We start from the raw sequence: 16,481 nt of genomic DNA on the forward strand, positions 1-16,481 counted from the left end.
TCCTTGGCAACCTCTTTGTTGGCATCTCGAGGTCCCCATCTCGGTTTCTGGCAAAGAAGCTCTGTGTGTGAGGAGGAATGGTCATGAGGACTAGAAGTGTCACTTTGCTTTTGCGACCCAGAGCCCAAGATTCTCAGAGTGGGCAGAATGACTGCAAATTGAAAAATAGATACGCTAAAAGGCTCATCTCATTCTGCTGCGTTTAAAAAAGCCTGAAGTCAATGCTTTTCTTCCTTCTCCCCCTTTTATCCCCCGGTTTCTCCTCCTCTGCTCTCTCACTATTTTCATTTGTATTTGCATTTTACGGAAGAGTGAAAAGGAGAAATGGATCCCTTCAAGGATGCCCGGTGTCCTTTTTGCCCTTCGCTGCCCGTGCCAGCATCTTTTCCTGGCAATCGCTGCTTGTGAGAAACTCAGCGCACAAGGAATGGGTGTGTTTGTGTGTTTGCGTGTTGCTTTCAGATTCGTCCTTCTAGTAATTTGTTTTGGTGAGTGTAATTTGTAACGCTGAGTTTCATATTCAGCTGCATCTTACAGGGCCAGTATAAAATCAGAAACACCAGGGCACTCACACCCCTTTCAACGACTTGGCATGTGCCCGCCTACTTAAGCCGCACCCTTAACATTTCCTCCTCTTGGATGGAAGAGTCTGGCACACCGTCCATCCTCCCCCGGCAGCTGCGGCTCAGCTGCTTTTGGCCACCGATCGGTCTCCAGATCCACAAATCCCTGCATTAAATTGTCCCACCAGCTCCCCCTCCCTCTCCAAGTGACCGGCTGCCACCCCTATTCCTTCCTGGGCAGTCTGTGTTGCCGAAACTTCCCTCGGCCCATCATCCCTCTGGCTGCCAAACGAATTATGGTATAGACCAGTGGTTCCCAAACTTGGCAACTTTAAGACTTGTGGACTTCAACTCCCAGAATTCTCCAGCCAGCTCTGCTCCACATACTCTGCTGGCTGGAGAATTCTGGGAGTTGAAGTCCACAAGTCTTAAAGTTGCCAAGTTTGGGAACCACTGGTTTAAGTGAATCTGGCTTCCCACTGACTTTGCTTGTCAGAAGGTCGCTAAAAAAGGGGGATCACGTGACACCCCCCCGGGCATTGCAACCGTCACAAATGTGAGTCAGCTGCCAAGCGTCTGAACTTCCATCACGCCACCCGGGGGGGCTGCGGCAGGGGTCATAGGTGGGGAGAACTAGGCCCCCCTTTTTTCAGTGGTGTTGCAACTTGGAAGATCCCCCAAATGACTGGCTTGTTCCTTCCCTCCGCTCAGCCTTGAAGCGGCTGCTGTGGTGGCTTCTCCTACGTCTTCCCTGCTCCGAGGAGGAAAGGGAGGCAGCCGAGGAGTGGAAACTTGGACCGGAGCGCAGATCAACATGCCGCTTTTTCTTCCCCTTGTCTACATTCCTTCCCTCTCCTTCCTAAATCGAAGCCAAGTGAACGTTTCTTAAACAACGAGGCCCCATTTCCCCTGCTTTGGCTCCGCTGCCGGCACCCGGCCTTTGGGCTCGGACGGAGAGCGTGGGAAGGGCTACTTAGGAGCCCCTCCCTCTTCCCTGCTGGCTTCACTGGGTGCCACCCACGGAGGCCCCCTCCCAGCCATTGCTCCCAAGCCCTGGCAACCGGATGGCCTCCGCCCAGCGGAGAAAGTTTAAGTTTAAGTTTTAAGTTTTATTTGTATGCCGCACTATTCCCAAAAAGGGACTCAGGGCGGCGAACAACTTTAAGCGGCCTTTGGTGCTGCCGCAATGTGGACGTTCCCCTCCGTAAAACGTGTCCAGTGTCCTTTTCGCAAGCAGAGCCACGCAACCAACTCCCAGAAAATGCAATTCTGCTCACACGTGAGCCTGTTGGGGTTTACTTAGGGGAAACTTGCTGAAACGTGTGAATGGGGTCATTCTCTTTATCTCTGGGCCTGGGTTTAAATTGGGTGAATGTTCTGGTGCTCCCAAGTCTTCCTCCCATGGGATCATCTTGTGGGCTGGTGCCGGTCCATCTTGCCTGCTGGGAAGGCTCTTTTCTCCTGACCCCATCGCCGCTTCTTTCCCTTTCAGGAACGCCAAGAAGGAAGGAGACCTGCTCGCTGCCCAGGCCCGCCTGAAGGATGTGGAGGCCCTACTCAACTCCAAGGAGGCTGCGCTCAGCACCGCTTTGGGGGAGAAGCGCAACCTGGAGGCTGAAGTCCGTGACCTCAGAGGCCAGCTGGCCAAGGTAGACCAGGCACACCTGCGAAGAACCCCGGGGGTCCCTCTGCTCTGCCCTCGAGATGGGAGGGGGGGCTCTTTCTCCTTCCGGGCCTCCCTCCCGCGTCCATCTTTGGACTACCGGTCCCAAAACGTGCCAGGAGGAGTGAGTTTGTAGGCTTAGGTAGACTATGCCTGTAAATGTCTCTTGTGCAGAAGGGGAAGGGTCCTTCTGCTAGGACAGCGGTTCCCAAACTTGGCAACTTTAAGACTTGTGGACTTCAACTCCCAGAATTCTCCAGCCAGTTCTGGGAGTTGAAGTCCACAAGTCTTAAAGTTGCCAAGTTTGGGAACCACTGTGCTAGGAGACCGGTCACCAGCCTTCCAGGTCCTTCCTAGGCTGGTCGACCTTTTTAGGCTTCCAGGACTGAAGGCAGGCTGGTGGTCTTTGGGTTTCTCCCCCCTCCTGGACAATTGTGGCCTTAACGTGTGCTGTGCCAGAAGGAGGCCAAAACAGCAGCAAGATACAGAAGAATATTTCTCCAGCTTGGCAGCTGACGGGGGAATTCTGGGAGTTGAAGTCCACCCATCATTCAGCTGCCAAGGTTGAGGATTTCCTTGGTCTGTGAGGACCAGCAGAGCTGTTGACTGTGCTCAGTTGTGGCCCTTCGAAGGTAGACTGCTCCTGGCCACAGAGGTGCCATCGACTGTCCCGAAATTAGCCCCTCCTTCCCTCTGCTTTCCCCACTTTATGTCCGTCCTGCACCCTCTCTGGGCTGTGCTCCAGGACAGTCTGGATTTTATGATCAGCTTCATTTTACCTTCACTCCCCCCACCCTCCCACTTGCTCCCCCAAACTGGCTGGGGGGCGAGGGGGGGGGCTGGAGAAGCTCATTGTGTAAATGCTTTCCCAGTTGACATTCATGTCTGCAGGCACCAGGTGAGTGCAGCAGGGGGCAGTGGAGCCCACCATTTGCCAAGGCAGAGAGGAGGAATGGACAGCTGGAAAGCAAATTTGGATTTTGGAATTTGGAAGTTTATTTATATGCCACCCTTTTCCCCCCAGGAAAGGGGGGAAATTGACTCTTCCATTCACTGGCCTTTCAGAGGATCTGGCCGTGTGGACTCTTGCTCCCATCATCCCCAGCCAGGGATCTTCCTCCCTGCCCAGGGGCATTTTCCATCTGTTTATTTGTTTCTAGAGTTTATTTATTTATATCCTGCCTTCCTTATTTTTATAAAGAACTCAAATTGGCCACGATACTAAATTACTCCTCCTTCCTGTTTTTCCCAGCACAACAACCCTGTGAGGTGGGCTGGGCTGAGAGAGAAGGAGCGGCCCCAAAGTCACACGGTCGGCTTTCACGCCCAAGGCGGGACTAGAACTCCCAGTCCCCCTGTGATTGGACCAAAGTCACCCAGGGGCTTCTGTGCCTAAGGCGGGACTAGAACTCCCAGTCTCCTGCTAGTCTGGTGCCTTCTGGCTCTCCTTCTGCTTCAGACTCCCTGGCGTTTTCCCCTCCCTGCAGACTCCTAAGAGGCTTGAGGAGGCCTTGAGGGGGAGAAGCCGAATCGGGATGGATGGCTTGAACTCCCAGCTCTTGACTAGGGGAGGGGGACCTGGAGAGGAGGGTGGGGGCTCCTGTGGAGCAGCTGAGGCCACACAGGGTCTCCCTTCCGGGCGTGACGGGGGTCCCTCCTTTGTCCCCCCGCAGGTGGAGGGATCCTTGGCCGACATCAAGAAGCAGCTTCAGGACGAAATGCTGCGGAGGGTGGATGCGGAGAACACTCTGCAGACCCTGAAGGAGGAGCTAGACTTCCAGAAAAACATCTACAGCGAGGTGAGTCCCACAACCCTAAAAGGCCTCCTTAGAGGTCATCTAGCCCAACCCTCCCCTGTCTAGGGCGGGAATCCTACTCCACCGCAGCTTGAAAGGGGACCCTGCTGCTCCACAGGTCTCGCAGCCACGAATTCCCCCTTGCTTTGAGTTGGGGTCTCCCTCCGTAAAAGACCCACCCATTCTAAAATGAAGCTTATTGTTAAGTTTCCTTATGAAATAAAAACAGAGAAAAAACAGAAGTTAGAGAAGGAAGAGAGAGAGAGAGACGGAGAGAAAAAAGTGGAGACTTCAAACTCTTTCCATGCAGGAAGTCCTGGAGTTACGGCAGTTCGTTTAGTGACGGCTCAAAGTTACAACAGCCCTGAAAAACTTGGTGTGGGTCTGTCCTTACCCGGCATGACGGTGGCCTCCGTCCCCAGGGCCCTTCTTTCCTCAGCCCCTTTTGCAACCTGCTGACAGACAAAGTCAAAGCCAGATTCACTTAACAACCTAGGTTGTTAACTGAAGCGATTCACTTAGCGACTGTGGCAAGAAAAGTCATAAAATGGGGCAAAGCTCACTTAACAAACGTTTCACTTAGCAACAGAAATGTTGGGCTCAACAGTGGCCATAAGTTGAGGACTACCTGTACAGTGGCAAAGAATCCCCCCCCCACTTTACACTCCCCAATATTTCAAGCCATTTCAGTAATAATAGCTAATCACTAATCGTCTGAACCTAAGTGACAGAGAGCCCATCTCCATGGGAGACTTGAACTCGCCACCCTGCCTTGGGCCAGGCAGTCAGCCCAGCTCCTGCAGCCTCTTCTCCCCACACCTGGGAACGGCCCCACAGAGGAGCTGGGGATCCTGGGGGCTGAAGGGGGGCTGGGGGGGGGAAGGGGTTGCGGTTGGGGGGGGATTGTGCCTCCCTGCCGGTCCTGGGATGCCCTGCTCACCCTCTGCCCCCCGGCAGGAGCTCCGTGAGAGCAAACGCCGCCACGAGACGCGCCTGGTGGAGATCGACAACGGGCGCCAGCGGGAGTTCGAGAACAAGCTGGCCAATGCGCTGCAGGACCTCCGTGGGCAGCACGGGGCCCAGGTCCGGCTCTACAAGGAGGAGCTGGAGAAGACCTATGCAGCCAAGGTAGGTCACCCGGGGGTGGCTGGGGGGAGGACTCCCGCTGCCCCCTCCCTTTCAGGTGCTCTGGAGTCCAGGGAAGGCCCCCCTGCTCCCCCTCACTGCAGCTTGAGAGGATGGGGGCACTGAAGCAGGACTGGGCCAAGCTCTTGGCCTTGGGGTCCCCACTCCTGCCCTGCAGAGCAGCCTGAGCAGCCTTGAGGACTAGCCCCTTTGCCATAAGCCTCTTTCCGGCCTTTGCAGCTGGAAAACGCCAAGCAGTCGGCCGAGAGGAACAGCAGCCTGGCTGGGACGGCTCACGAGGAGCTTCAGCAGACGCGGATTCGCATCGACAGCCTCTCCGCCCAGCTCAGCCAGCTGCAGAAGCAGGTAGGGCCCCGCGGGGGAGGGGGGAGGGAGGGGGGCTGCTCCCACAGCCGCTCGGAAGGGCCGTCCCTTTGTGGCACCTGGTTCTGCCCCCCCTCCTTTGAAGGTTTGGGGGTGCTCGTGGTCCTGGACTTACAACCGTTTGTTCAGTGTTTAAGAAAAAGAATAAAAATATATATAATAAAAAAAATCAGCCGATGGGCAGAAGCGCCGTATGTGGAGGACTGTCTCTGGGGAGCAACGTCCCGTTGGCCACCTTACGGGCCCCCCTCCCCTCTTCCCTCCCTGGGGGAGGACATCCAGTGCCCCCCCTTGCAATCTTTGGGGTCAAGCCCTGCCGCAGGAGGAGACCCTGCTTGCCCTCCACCCTTTTGGGTTGGGATGGAAAGGGATTGGGGATCTGGGGCAGGGGTCTGCTTCCCCCCCCCTGTCCAGGCCCCCACCCCTCTCTTGCCTTCCTCCCCCCCAGCTGACAGCCAAGGAGGCGAAGCTGCGGGACCTGGAGGATTCCCTGGCCCGGGAGCGGGATACCAGCCGCCGTATCCTGGCGGAGAAGGAGCGGGAGATGGCCGAGATGAGGGCCCGAATGCAGCAGCAGCTGGACGAGTACCAGGAGCTGCTGGACATCAAGCTGGCCCTGGACATGGAGATCAACGCCTACCGCAAACTCCTGGAGGGCGAGGAGGAGAGGTGGGGGCCTGGGCAGCCTTTGCAAGCTAGGCAGACCACCTTGGCCTGGGGGGGGGGTTTGCCAAGTTGGGCAGCCCCCCCCCCCCCAGCACAGGCAGCCTGGGACCTTCAGGGGCGACCCGGAGAGTCTGCTGGGAAAAGGTCGCCCCCCTCACTGAGGAGACGGAAAGCCTTGGGGTCCAGATGTGGGGTTTGCCCGGCTGCCCCTCCTTTGGGGGGGAGCGTTTGGGGGCCCTTCTGGGACGGGTGGGGCAGAGACCCTTCGGGCAGCAAGGTCCGCTTGGCCCGAGCGCTGCTTCCCCTGGCACCGAGGGTGGGCACTGCAGCCCTCCTGCCTGCTGTGGGCATCCCTGGGGAAGCGGCCTCTGCCTCAGCCCCCGGCCTCTCTCTCTCTCCCCCCAGGTTGCGCCTCTCCCCCAGCCCCTCCTCCCAGAAGAGCGGCTCCCGCATCCGGGTCTCTTCCTCTGGACAAAGCGCCACCAAGAAAAGGAAGCTGGAGGACGGCGAGAGCCACACCAGCTTCTCCCAGCATGCCCGCACCAGCGGCCGCGTGGCTGTGGAGGAGGTGGACCTGGAGGGCAAGTTTGTCCGGCTGAGGAACAAGTCCAGCGAGGTGGGTGCTGGTGGCCGGAGGTCCAGAAGTCCTGGGCAAGGAGGGCCGAGGAAGCCGTCTGCTCCTGGCGGCGGGGGGGGCTTAGGGGGGGCGTAAAGTCACCCAGTTGACCTTTGATCTGCAAGAGGCAGCCGTGTCTTTGTAGGGCGGAGGCCCCCCAAGATCCTGTCGTGTAGCCTCCCCTCTTTTTCAGGGGGCCCCCTAAGAGTCGGATGGGATGGAAAAGGGAGGCGACGCAACAGCTGAGAACAGCAAATTCTCATCTAGTTTGAAGATGGTGCTTTTTTATTTAAATGTGTTGCCCACCCAAGATAAATGGAAGAATTTAGGGTTTAATAGCAGAGAATCCCTGCAGCTGAGAGTTGAACTCTGAGCTGAGCTGTTTCCTTGCAGACGTCTCGTGACTCAACTAGGTAACATCATCAGTGCTGGATGGAAGTGGGCTTTGGTCTCTGTTCATGAACAGCAGCCTGCCCTGCCAGGGATTCTGGGGTGGGGGGCGTCTGTCTTCTTGGTGGTTCCTTGATTGAAGTATTGTTTTCTGCTTCTTTGTCTGGGGTTAATCCCTGCTTATCTGGGCGTTGCCTGCCAGAGGGGATGTGTTTGGTCTGATGAGGTCACCTAGTTGGGTCGCGAAACATCTGCAAGAAAACCACCAAGCTCAGAGGGCACCCAGGACCCCACAAAGCAGGTTTTGTTGAGGCTTCATGGCTACTTTTTAGAGCTAAGTGCCCCCCCCCCCCCCCCCCCCCCCGCAGCCACCTGGGAGCTGGGAAAGGCGGTGGCTTCCCTCCCTCTGAGCCCATGGAGAGTCTCCTTGAGTTTGCAATGGTCACCTCCTGTGACGGTTGGAGTTTGGCTGGAGCCGAAGGCAGATTCCAGGCGCCCTTCCCTGCTTCAGAGAGAGACGGCCTTGCTTTGTGGCCCCCCCAGCGGAGTCTCTCTCTGGCTCCTGGTCAAGAGGAATGGAGAAGCTTTTTATATATAACTTCATTAAACTTTTGAAGAAGCCAGATAAAAACTAACCAGAACTACTGGAGTAGAGAGAGAAGGAAAAAGGAGAGAAGAAAAAGAGAAAGGCAGGAGTGCAGAAAAAGAAGATAGAATTAATATTAAACTTCTGGTTTTCTTTGACAAATGTAAATTGGCCTCTCACTCTCTGGTTGCAGCCTTCTATTTCTTTTCCCACCCTCAGAACTGCCTTCCTTTTGGTTGGCACAGCCGCCTCCTCCCCCCCCCAGCCTGCCTGGCATCTCTTGGGCCACCTAAGCCCCGTGAGATGCCCGCCATGCCTCCCCTTTTATGCCCCCTTAGGACCAGTCGCTGGGAAATTGGCAGATCAAGCGCCAGAATGGAGAAGACGCACCCATTTGCTACAGGTTCCCCCCCAAGTTCACCTTGAAGGCCGGCCAGCTGGTCACGGTGAGCAGCAACGGTGGGCTTGGTGGGCAGGAATGGTTGGGAGCCCCCCCCCCGGTCCCTCTGGTGCCCATGCCAGCCGTGGGGAGGTACTCTGCAAGGGTCGTCAACGCAGTGGTTCCCAAACTTGGCAACTTTAAGACTTGCTCTGCTGGCTGGAGAATTCTGGGAGTTGAAGTCCACAAGTCTTAAAGTTGCCAAGTTTGGGAACCACTGTCTTACGGGATACAAATCTATTAAATTACAAATCTATTAAATTCTTCTTTTCCTTCTCCTGCAAGATCTGGGCTGCGGGCGCAGGGGTGTCCCACAACCCCCCCACGGACATGGTCTGGAAGAACCAAAGCTCCTGGGGGTCCGGCGACAGCTTACGCACAGCACTGCTGACCTCCAGCGGGGAGGTAAGGCGGCTGGGATTCGGGGGTTGGGTGGGCGCACAGCCCCACGGCGTCTTCGTTGTGTGGGTGGGCAAAGGGGGTCAACCTTGGTGCCGGAAAGGGGGCAGAGCATTATGGAATTAATTAATTCAATTAACCTAACTCTGGATTGCGTAATTAACCCCCCTGTCCAGAGTAACTCTGGGTGGCTTATAAATACAATCAAAGCGGAGCTAGAAAAACAGTGAGAAATATAGGAGGAGTTATCATTAACAAAAAAATGGACTATTCTGGCTGCATAACTGTAAAAGGGCTGGGGGTGGGTGGGCTACGCTCCTCTTTGCCCCTCTGGGTTTCCTCTTTCCCTCATCAGGGGGATTCAGGCTCCCCCCCCACCTAATTTTGTTGCCTAAAAATGCCCCTAAATCAATTCTGGAAATCCAGATACGGAGCCTTGGTGACTCTCTCAATTCCTGCTTAATTTGGAGACAATTCAGAGCATGCAAAAACAATTACAGTGGTGTGTGTGTGTGTTTGTGTGTGTGTGTGTGTGTGTGACACATAGGACCCAAGGGGTTAATGAGTTGGGGGGGTGGGGTGCCAATGGAGGCATCCTGGCCCTTTTCTTGGGGGTGCCAGGACGGAAGGCGCTTTCCCCTCCTGGTGCGGCTCAGGGCTTGGCTGAGGGTGGGGGTCCTGGGTCGAAGGCAGGAGCCCCTCTTCTGCCCCCCCCCCTGTCTTCCTGGCTCTTTCCCTCCCAAATCCCGCTGAGATGGGCTGGACCAGAAACAGCCCCCTCACTCCTCCCTCCCTGCAGGAGGTGGCCATGCGGAAGCTGGTGCGCACGGTTGTTGTCAATGATGACGATGAAGAGGATGATGAGGATGGCGCCCACGGCCACCATCACCACGTGAGTTTTGGGTGGAGGCGGAGGGCCCCCCGAGGGCTGGCTTCCATGGGGAACAAGCACAACTCGGCAGCCATCCAGGGGGTGGGAGTGGTGGGGTGTTTCCCAAAAGCAAAGGCTCTGGCTGTGGGGCCAGGACTCCCCCGGGAGAAATTTTGGGGTTTTGTGTGACCGTGTTGTGGCCAGGATTTCTTCCGTCTGTTAGTCTGCAACGGAGATTAAGAGTCCGTTCAGAGGCCCCCAGTGACAATGAAGGCAAGCAGACAGCCGAACTCAGCCTCAGTTTTAACAATAGTTTTCATTATTCTCAGGTGTAGAAACTGAAATATTTATACCAAGAAAGGAGACTCTTTTGTAGCTCAGAGCTGACACGAGGGATCCTGGGGGGCTCCCTGAGTTTGCCCTTTTTCTTGCAGGCGTTTCAAGGAAGCTCCGGCAGCACCAAGGATCCCTGAAATCCTTGCCTGCCTCTCCTTCTTTTAAACAAAAGGGCCAAATAAATGGAGTAAAGCCAGTCCTTATTTATTGTTCATTTCATGAACTAAACTGACAGGCCCTCCGTGTCTCAGACTCTGGGAAAACTTCCCCTCTGTGTGGACTGGGTGGAAATGAGGAGATCTCGGGAATCCCAGGGTGGAATCTTCCCCAGCATTCACGGCTACTGAAAGGAAATACAAAACAAAGGCCTCTTAATCAAAACCTGAAATGGGAAGAACGGAAGTTTTGCCTTTGTGTCCATTGGACACTTCAGACCACGTTGCAAATTTAGCCTTCAGCTGGTTAACCTGCTCCCATTTAACAGGCTTGTAAATCTAACCAGTAAAGAGAGAAATGCGTTTAGCCTCAATTCCAGTGTACTATTTGTATTTGTATTGTATTTGTATTTATTAGTTTTGTATGCCACCCGCTCTCGGAAGACTCCGGGCGGCTTACAATAAAAAGGGAGGGGGAACATATAAGACAATACAACAATTTAAAAGTACAGCAACATTCATAACTTAAAGTGGGGCTGGATACTTCAACAGCCCCAGGCCTGCCAGAATAGCCAGGTCTTAATAGCTTTACGGAAGGCCGGAAGGGTAGTAAGGGTCCGGATCTCAACGGGGGGATCGTTCCAGAGGGCCGGAGCAGCCACAGAGAAGGCCCTCCCCCGAGGAGTTGCCAGCTGACATTGGCCGGCAGATGGAATCCGGAGGAGGCCTAGTCTGTGCGATCGAATCGGCCTTTGGGAGGTAATTGGTCTCTCAGGTACCCAGGTCCAATGCCATGTAGGGCTTTATAAGTAACAACCAGCACCTTGAAGCGTGTCCGGAGACCAATGGGCAGCCAGTGCAGTTCGCGGAGGATAGGTGTAACGTGGGTGTACCTGGGTGCACCCACAATCGCTCGAGCGGCTGCATTCTGGACTAGCTGAAGTCTTCGAACACTCTTCAAGGGCAGCCCCATGTAGAGCGTACTCTTTTATTTCTGGAATAATTAAATTATGCCAATTACCTCCTCGAGACCCATTAGATCTCATAGATAAGCCCTCCCCCGAGTGCCATCCGCCAGCCAGTGCCGGCTGGCCACTACGCGGAGGAGAGCCTTTTCAGTAGCAGCTCCGACCCTTTGGAACGATCTCCCCGTGGAGATTCGTACCCTCACCACCCTCCAGACCTTCCGCGCAGCCCTCAAGATCTGGCTATCCCGTCAGGCCTGGGGGTAAAGATTATAATTCGCCCCCACCCGAATGCTGAATGAATGTTGCTTATTTTTTTAATTACATGTTATGTAATATGTCATTGTATGTATCCCCTCCCATATAAGTTGTTAGCCGCCCTGAGTCCCCTCAGGGAAAAGGGCGGCCTATAAATAAACTTATTCTAATTCTATTCTAATTCTAAATGTAACACTGGGCTGGGCTGTGTTTTAAAAAGTCATTGTGGGCTCCGGAGGAAGCCGGGGGGATCAAAAGGGCCAAGTGGGAATCTGATAGAAGAGAATAATTTTAGTTCAGGGTTGAACTGTGGGGGTCTTGGAGCTCTCTGGCCTTGGTGCTTTTCTGCGCTGATGAAGTTACCTAGTTTGGTAATGAAACATCCAGGTTCACAGAGCACCAAGGAGCCCTCAGATCTGAATCCAGCATCTCCAGCCCCAGGTGGGGTCTCGGTCCGGGTGGCGCCAAGCTCTGCTTCTTCCCCTCTTCCTCCCTTCTCCAGAGCCACTGCAGTGCCAGCGGAGATCCGGGCGAGTACAACCTGCGTTCTCGCACAGTGTTGTGTGGCACATGTGGGCAGCCGGCAGAGAAGTCATCCGGGGGCACGAATGTGGGCACCAGCACCATGTCCACCGGCTCCTCCTCCTCCAGCTTGACCATCACGCGCAGCTACCGCAGTGGAGGCACCAACCTCGGGGAGAGCCTCCTGCCCCGCTCCTACATCCTGGGCAGCTCCACCCCACGCCAGCAGGTCAGTCTGGGGGCGCCCCAGCGGGCATGTGTGATCCTGGGCCGGAGGAGGAGGGGGCTTTGTGGTGGGAGGCCTCCGATTCTGAGTGCCCCCCTTCCTCCCCTTGCGGGGAAGCTCCTGAGACCGATCACTGTGCACTGTCAGTCCTTCCAGGGCGGCAGAGAGATGGCTGTGGGCATCCCAGGGCTCTGTGCCACACGGGGCTCCTCAGCCAGGGCATGTGGGGAAGGCCGGGATGGTCCCCACTGAACAGCAGGCGTGGGGTGGGCTGAAAACCCTGACATGCTGCAAATTCACAAGAGAACGGTCAACTCCAGTTGGCTTTGTGCCCAGGCTTAGCGTATGCGTTGTCTGGCATGAAATTCGGTCTCCGGCTTGAACAGGGGTTGGACTAGAAGACCTCTGAGCTCCCTTCCAGACCGAGTCCCCAAACCATGCGAACGCAAGGAGGCACCCGTGTGCTCCCAACCCCCCCAATGAAATGTGTGTGTGGCCGCCGTGCATGCACGCACACACATCTCCTGCACATGACAGGTGGCCCCCGCATGTGCCCCCCCCTCTGAATGTACCCTGCCCCCCCCTGCACACCCCACCTCTGCGCATTCACGGCAGAACCCGAAGACCCTCTGGCCTGCTGGAAGCGCATGCACAAGCGTGACGGAGCTGAGCTGGGGCTTGGCCACAAGAGGGCGCCGCATGCCACAGGTTAGCCTTCAGGGGCCTAAAGCAGGAGGACAGCCGTGTGTGTGCACCCAGTGGGCGGAGCCAGTCTGGGCAGCCAGCCCACCTCCCACAGACCCCCACCCGCCCCTCCGCCAAACAAACGGAAGTGGCCTCCCCTGGGGCTGCTCAGTGGCTGCACTGGGGGGGGGGCTGTCAAAGACCCCCCTGAGGTGGGGGGACTTTTTATGCAGAAAACTTTGCCGTTTGGAAAATGGTCTTGGCGATTGTCTCCCCGGAGGTTTGGTCACACAGAGGCAGCCTTAGCTGGGGAAGGGCCTGTTCTTCCCCTGGGCAGGCAGGTCCACGTGTCCCTCCCCATAAGCCTTTTGGGCTGGCAGCCATGCCTGCCTCTCCCACAACTCGCTTGCTGGCATTTTGAGGGAGGCCCGGTTCTGGATCGGCCCTGAACCTAGAATGAGGGAGAAATGTCCTGATTGCGAGAACAATTCCTCCGTGCTTCGTCCCTGGAGGCTCTTAAGTAGCGATCTGAGGGCCATTTGCGTGGAACGGAAGAGGGTCTCTTGCTTGGGGAGGGGGCTGGGCTAGATGACCTCTGAGGTCCCTTCTGACTCTATGTCAGTCTTCTCTCTCTCTCTCTCTCCCCTCTTAGGGTCCTTCAAACTGCAGCATCATGTAATCGTCCGATGTTCCCGACATGCACTCAAATCTGCTTTATGGAGCTCTCTGTCCTTTACGTGCTCAGAAAAAGAGGAAACCATTTTTAAAAGAAGTTATTTTCTATGCAAGAATTTATACTTTATTACATATATCTATATCTATATCTATATATCTATATATAAATATGCTAAAGATGCTTCAGGTTTTTTAAGGGGGTGGGGGGTGGTCTTTTTTCTATCTCAAAGGTTTAAAAGGAAGTTTAAAACCTGCCAAAGAGGTGAATCTATTATTGCCAAAAAGGAAAAAAGTCCTAGAATTGTCATATGTTTCTTCTAGTAAGGGGGAGCCTGCAAAAGGACAGGATCCGTCTGTGTCTGCTTGAATACCAAAGTTTTCTTTGAAAAACGAATCAAAAATCACAAAGTTTTTCCCCTTCTTCTGGGCCACCGTTTGTCAACTTCATCAACTTCATTAAGAGGGGGGGGACTTTAACTCCCAAGAATTCCCCAGCCAGTCCCCCCACCCCCATCTTAAAGTTGGTGGGGTTGTGAAACTCTGTTCCAGGGAAATCTCTTTAAATTTGTTGCACTTAACCTTCTCCCTGGGGGGGGGGGGGGTTGTTGACCACTAACTAACCATGGTTAACTTCTGCCTTGCTTCCCAGCAATTCGTGCCCTTGAGCAAAAGAGTCCAACTCTTTTGAAGAATCTACAAGCCAAGAGTTGACCTTCGTTTACATTTTGAAAATGGGAGGGAGACCTTCAGACGGAACCCGTTTTGGGTTGCAATGATACTTGAGGGATGCCCCCTGTTGAACCCAGGGTCCTCAGCCCTGGCAGGTTTAAGGCGGAGGAACTTCAAGTCCCAGAATTCCCCAGCCAGTATGGGGGACTCCGGGGAGTCGAGTTTTAAAATTGCCACGTTTGAGAAACGTGAATTTAACCTCGTGTCCTCAGTCCCCTCCGGCCCAAATCAGGTTGTTTAATACCTGCATTAAAACACTTTAGGAGGTGGACATTGAGGGATTCTCCGATTACAATCCAGATTGCCCTGACTTTAGAACTTCTAGAATGTCTGCTCTACAGAGTCTCCATTGACTCCACTTGGACAGAACCAGCGGAGATGCCGAGGGAGGGTCTTGCTCAGATTTCCTGGAATGAGTTCCAGCTTGTCACCCCTGAGGAAGTGGACAAGGCCGTGGGAGCGATGAGTGCCTCCACCTGTTTGCTGGACCCGTGTCCCTCCTGGCTGGTCTCGACCAGCAGGGAGGTAACACGAGGCTGGCTCCAGAGGATCCCTTTTCTAGGGAAGGTTGTTGAGAAGGTGGTGGCCCTTCAACTCCGACGGACCTTGGATGAAGCAGATTACCTAGACCCTTTTCAGTCTGGTTTCAGGTCTGGATACTGCACTGAAACCGCCTTGGTCGCACTGTTCTACGGTGGTTCAGAATTAGTGCAGAATGCAGCTGCGCGAGTGATACTGGGTGTACTAAAATACACCCACACTACACCTATCCTCCGTGAGCTGCACTGGCTCCCTATCGGTCTCCGAGCACGATTCAAGGTGCTGGTTATTACTTTTAAAGCCCTACATGGCCTGGGACCCGGATATCTGCGAGACCGTCTTCTGCCGCATACCTCCCGACGGCCGATAAGATCACACAGGGTGGGCCTTCTCCAGGTGCCGTCAGCCAGACAATGTCGGCTGGCGGCTCCCTGGGGGAGGGCCTTCTCTGTAGCCACCCCGACCCTATGGAATGAACTACCCCCAGAGATCCGGACCCTCCCCACTCTCATGGCCTTCCGAAAGGCTATCAAAACCTGGCTATTCCGGCAGGCCTGGGGCTGTTGACCTCTTGACCGAGGTCCAGCCCCGATTAGACTGGGTGCATGATGTGGTTTTTTAATTTGTTTTCCTCCGTTTTTTTTTAACTCTTCACTTTTTAAAATTTATTTTCTGTAAGCTGCCCGGAGTCCTTCGGGATTGGGCGGCCCATAAATTTATCAAATCAAATTAAATCAATTGTCCTCTGTTCAAAAATCCCAGGTCTTTCAGGAATCCCCCTCCCTCTGGTTCCATTGAGGATGACGTCCTACTTCTTAAATGAAGTTTGATTTCACTCCCCCTGCAGAAAAGCTGGTCCATTGTCCAAATCCATCCACCTGGTGGGAAATTAAGCGGACAGCCCCTCTTTTGCTGCAAGGAATAATGTTGAGTAGAGACGTTTCCCTTTGGAAGAAGAGAAGCTGCCTTAGAGGGTTTCCTTCTGCAGCAATGCTGACCTCTCCGCCCGGCCACCCCTTGCCCAGCCTTACAAATGGCACAGGGTGCCTGAGCCTGTCTAGAGGGCCTTGCCAAGGGGTGGGGTGTAGATGTGGGCTCCCTGCGTCTGTCAGGGGAACGCCTGGGCTTCAGGCCGCCTTCCAGGGCGCAGGAATGGTGAGGATGGGCTTGGGAAAAGTGCCCTCAACTGCCTGCTGTGGGACCGGCTGTTTCTAGTCAAGGGGGGAAATGTGGGTCTTTGAGGCAGAGTGGATGCCAGGGGAGGGGGAGGGGCCAGCTGTGCTTTCCAAAAGGGCCCCCCCCGCTCTGCTCCACCAGGAGGACAAGACCATGTCTTCTCCTGGGCTTGGAGCAGAGATCTGCAGCCTCGTGTGGTGCCTGGAGGTCTGGTTAAGTTTGGGAAACGTAGTTCTTGCATGCGGTTTGGGACTGGAAGCCTTACCTTAAACCAGTGGTTCCCAAACTTGGCAACTTTAAGACTTGTGGACTTCAACTCCCAGAATTCTCCAGCCAGCAGAGCTTAAAGTTTGGGAACCACTGCCTTAAACCTTTGCTGGCTGGGGAATTCTGAAAGTTGGCCAGATGGAGAAACACTGGTTTAAGGTCATGTTCTTCAACCTGATGCTCCTCAGCCTTTGATGGGTAGCTGGCTTCCTGACCCATGGATCTCTTCCTTGGACACCTCCCACCCCAGAGGATCCATGGATGGGATCCCTGCCCCCCCCCCAGTCCCTTTGGATGGGCCCTTCTCCCCCTTTGAGAATTTGCTGGGAAACGGTGGACCCTCCTATGGGGAAGGACTTCTCACCAAGGATGATGGTTCCCCCGACTCTGCACGGCTTCCCAGGGAGGAGGAAGAGCTGCAGAGTTCCTCTAGAGGCACCCCTAGACTTC

The 16,481-nt window shown here is 54.9% G+C and overlaps 1 protein-coding gene across 1 annotated transcript; it reads left to right on the forward strand.

The window, feature by feature from the left end:
• The first annotated feature begins 340 nt into the window (after positions 1-340).
• LOC116520197 (prelamin-A/C-like) lies at positions 341-14,334 on the forward strand. The gene is made up of 12 exons (XM_032234346.1): positions 341-431; positions 1,848-2,212; positions 3,900-4,025; positions 4,980-5,150; positions 5,388-5,513; positions 5,980-6,200; positions 6,603-6,813; positions 8,128-8,235; positions 8,514-8,633; positions 9,427-9,519; positions 11,715-11,963; positions 13,297-14,334. The coding sequence occupies exons 1-12, from the start codon at positions 341-343 to the stop codon at positions 13,321-13,323; spliced, it is 1,908 nt and encodes a 635-aa protein (XP_032090237.1). The 3' UTR covers positions 13,324-14,334.
• Positions 14,335-16,481: the final 2,147 nt, after the last annotated feature.

Source organism: Thamnophis elegans, chromosome 17, assembly GCF_009769535.1.
Source record: "Thamnophis elegans isolate rThaEle1 chromosome 17, rThaEle1.pri, whole genome shotgun sequence".
NCBI classification, from domain to species: domain Eukaryota; kingdom Metazoa; phylum Chordata; class Lepidosauria; order Squamata; family Colubridae; genus Thamnophis; species Thamnophis elegans.

Excerpts from the sequence above, each read along its gene's own strand:
- LOC116520197 (XM_032234346.1), top strand. The coding sequence starts at position 341 with ATGCCCGGTGTCCTTTTTGCCCTTCGCTGCCCGTGCCAGCATCTTTTC. Across the intron at positions 2,213-3,899 it reads TCAGAGGCCAGCTGGCCAAG|GTGGAGGGATCCTTGGCCGA; the intron begins GTAGACCAGGCA and ends GTCCCCCCGCAG. Across the intron at positions 6,814-8,127 it reads TGAGGAACAAGTCCAGCGAG|GACCAGTCGCTGGGAAATTG; the intron begins GTGGGTGCTGGT and ends ATGCCCCCTTAG.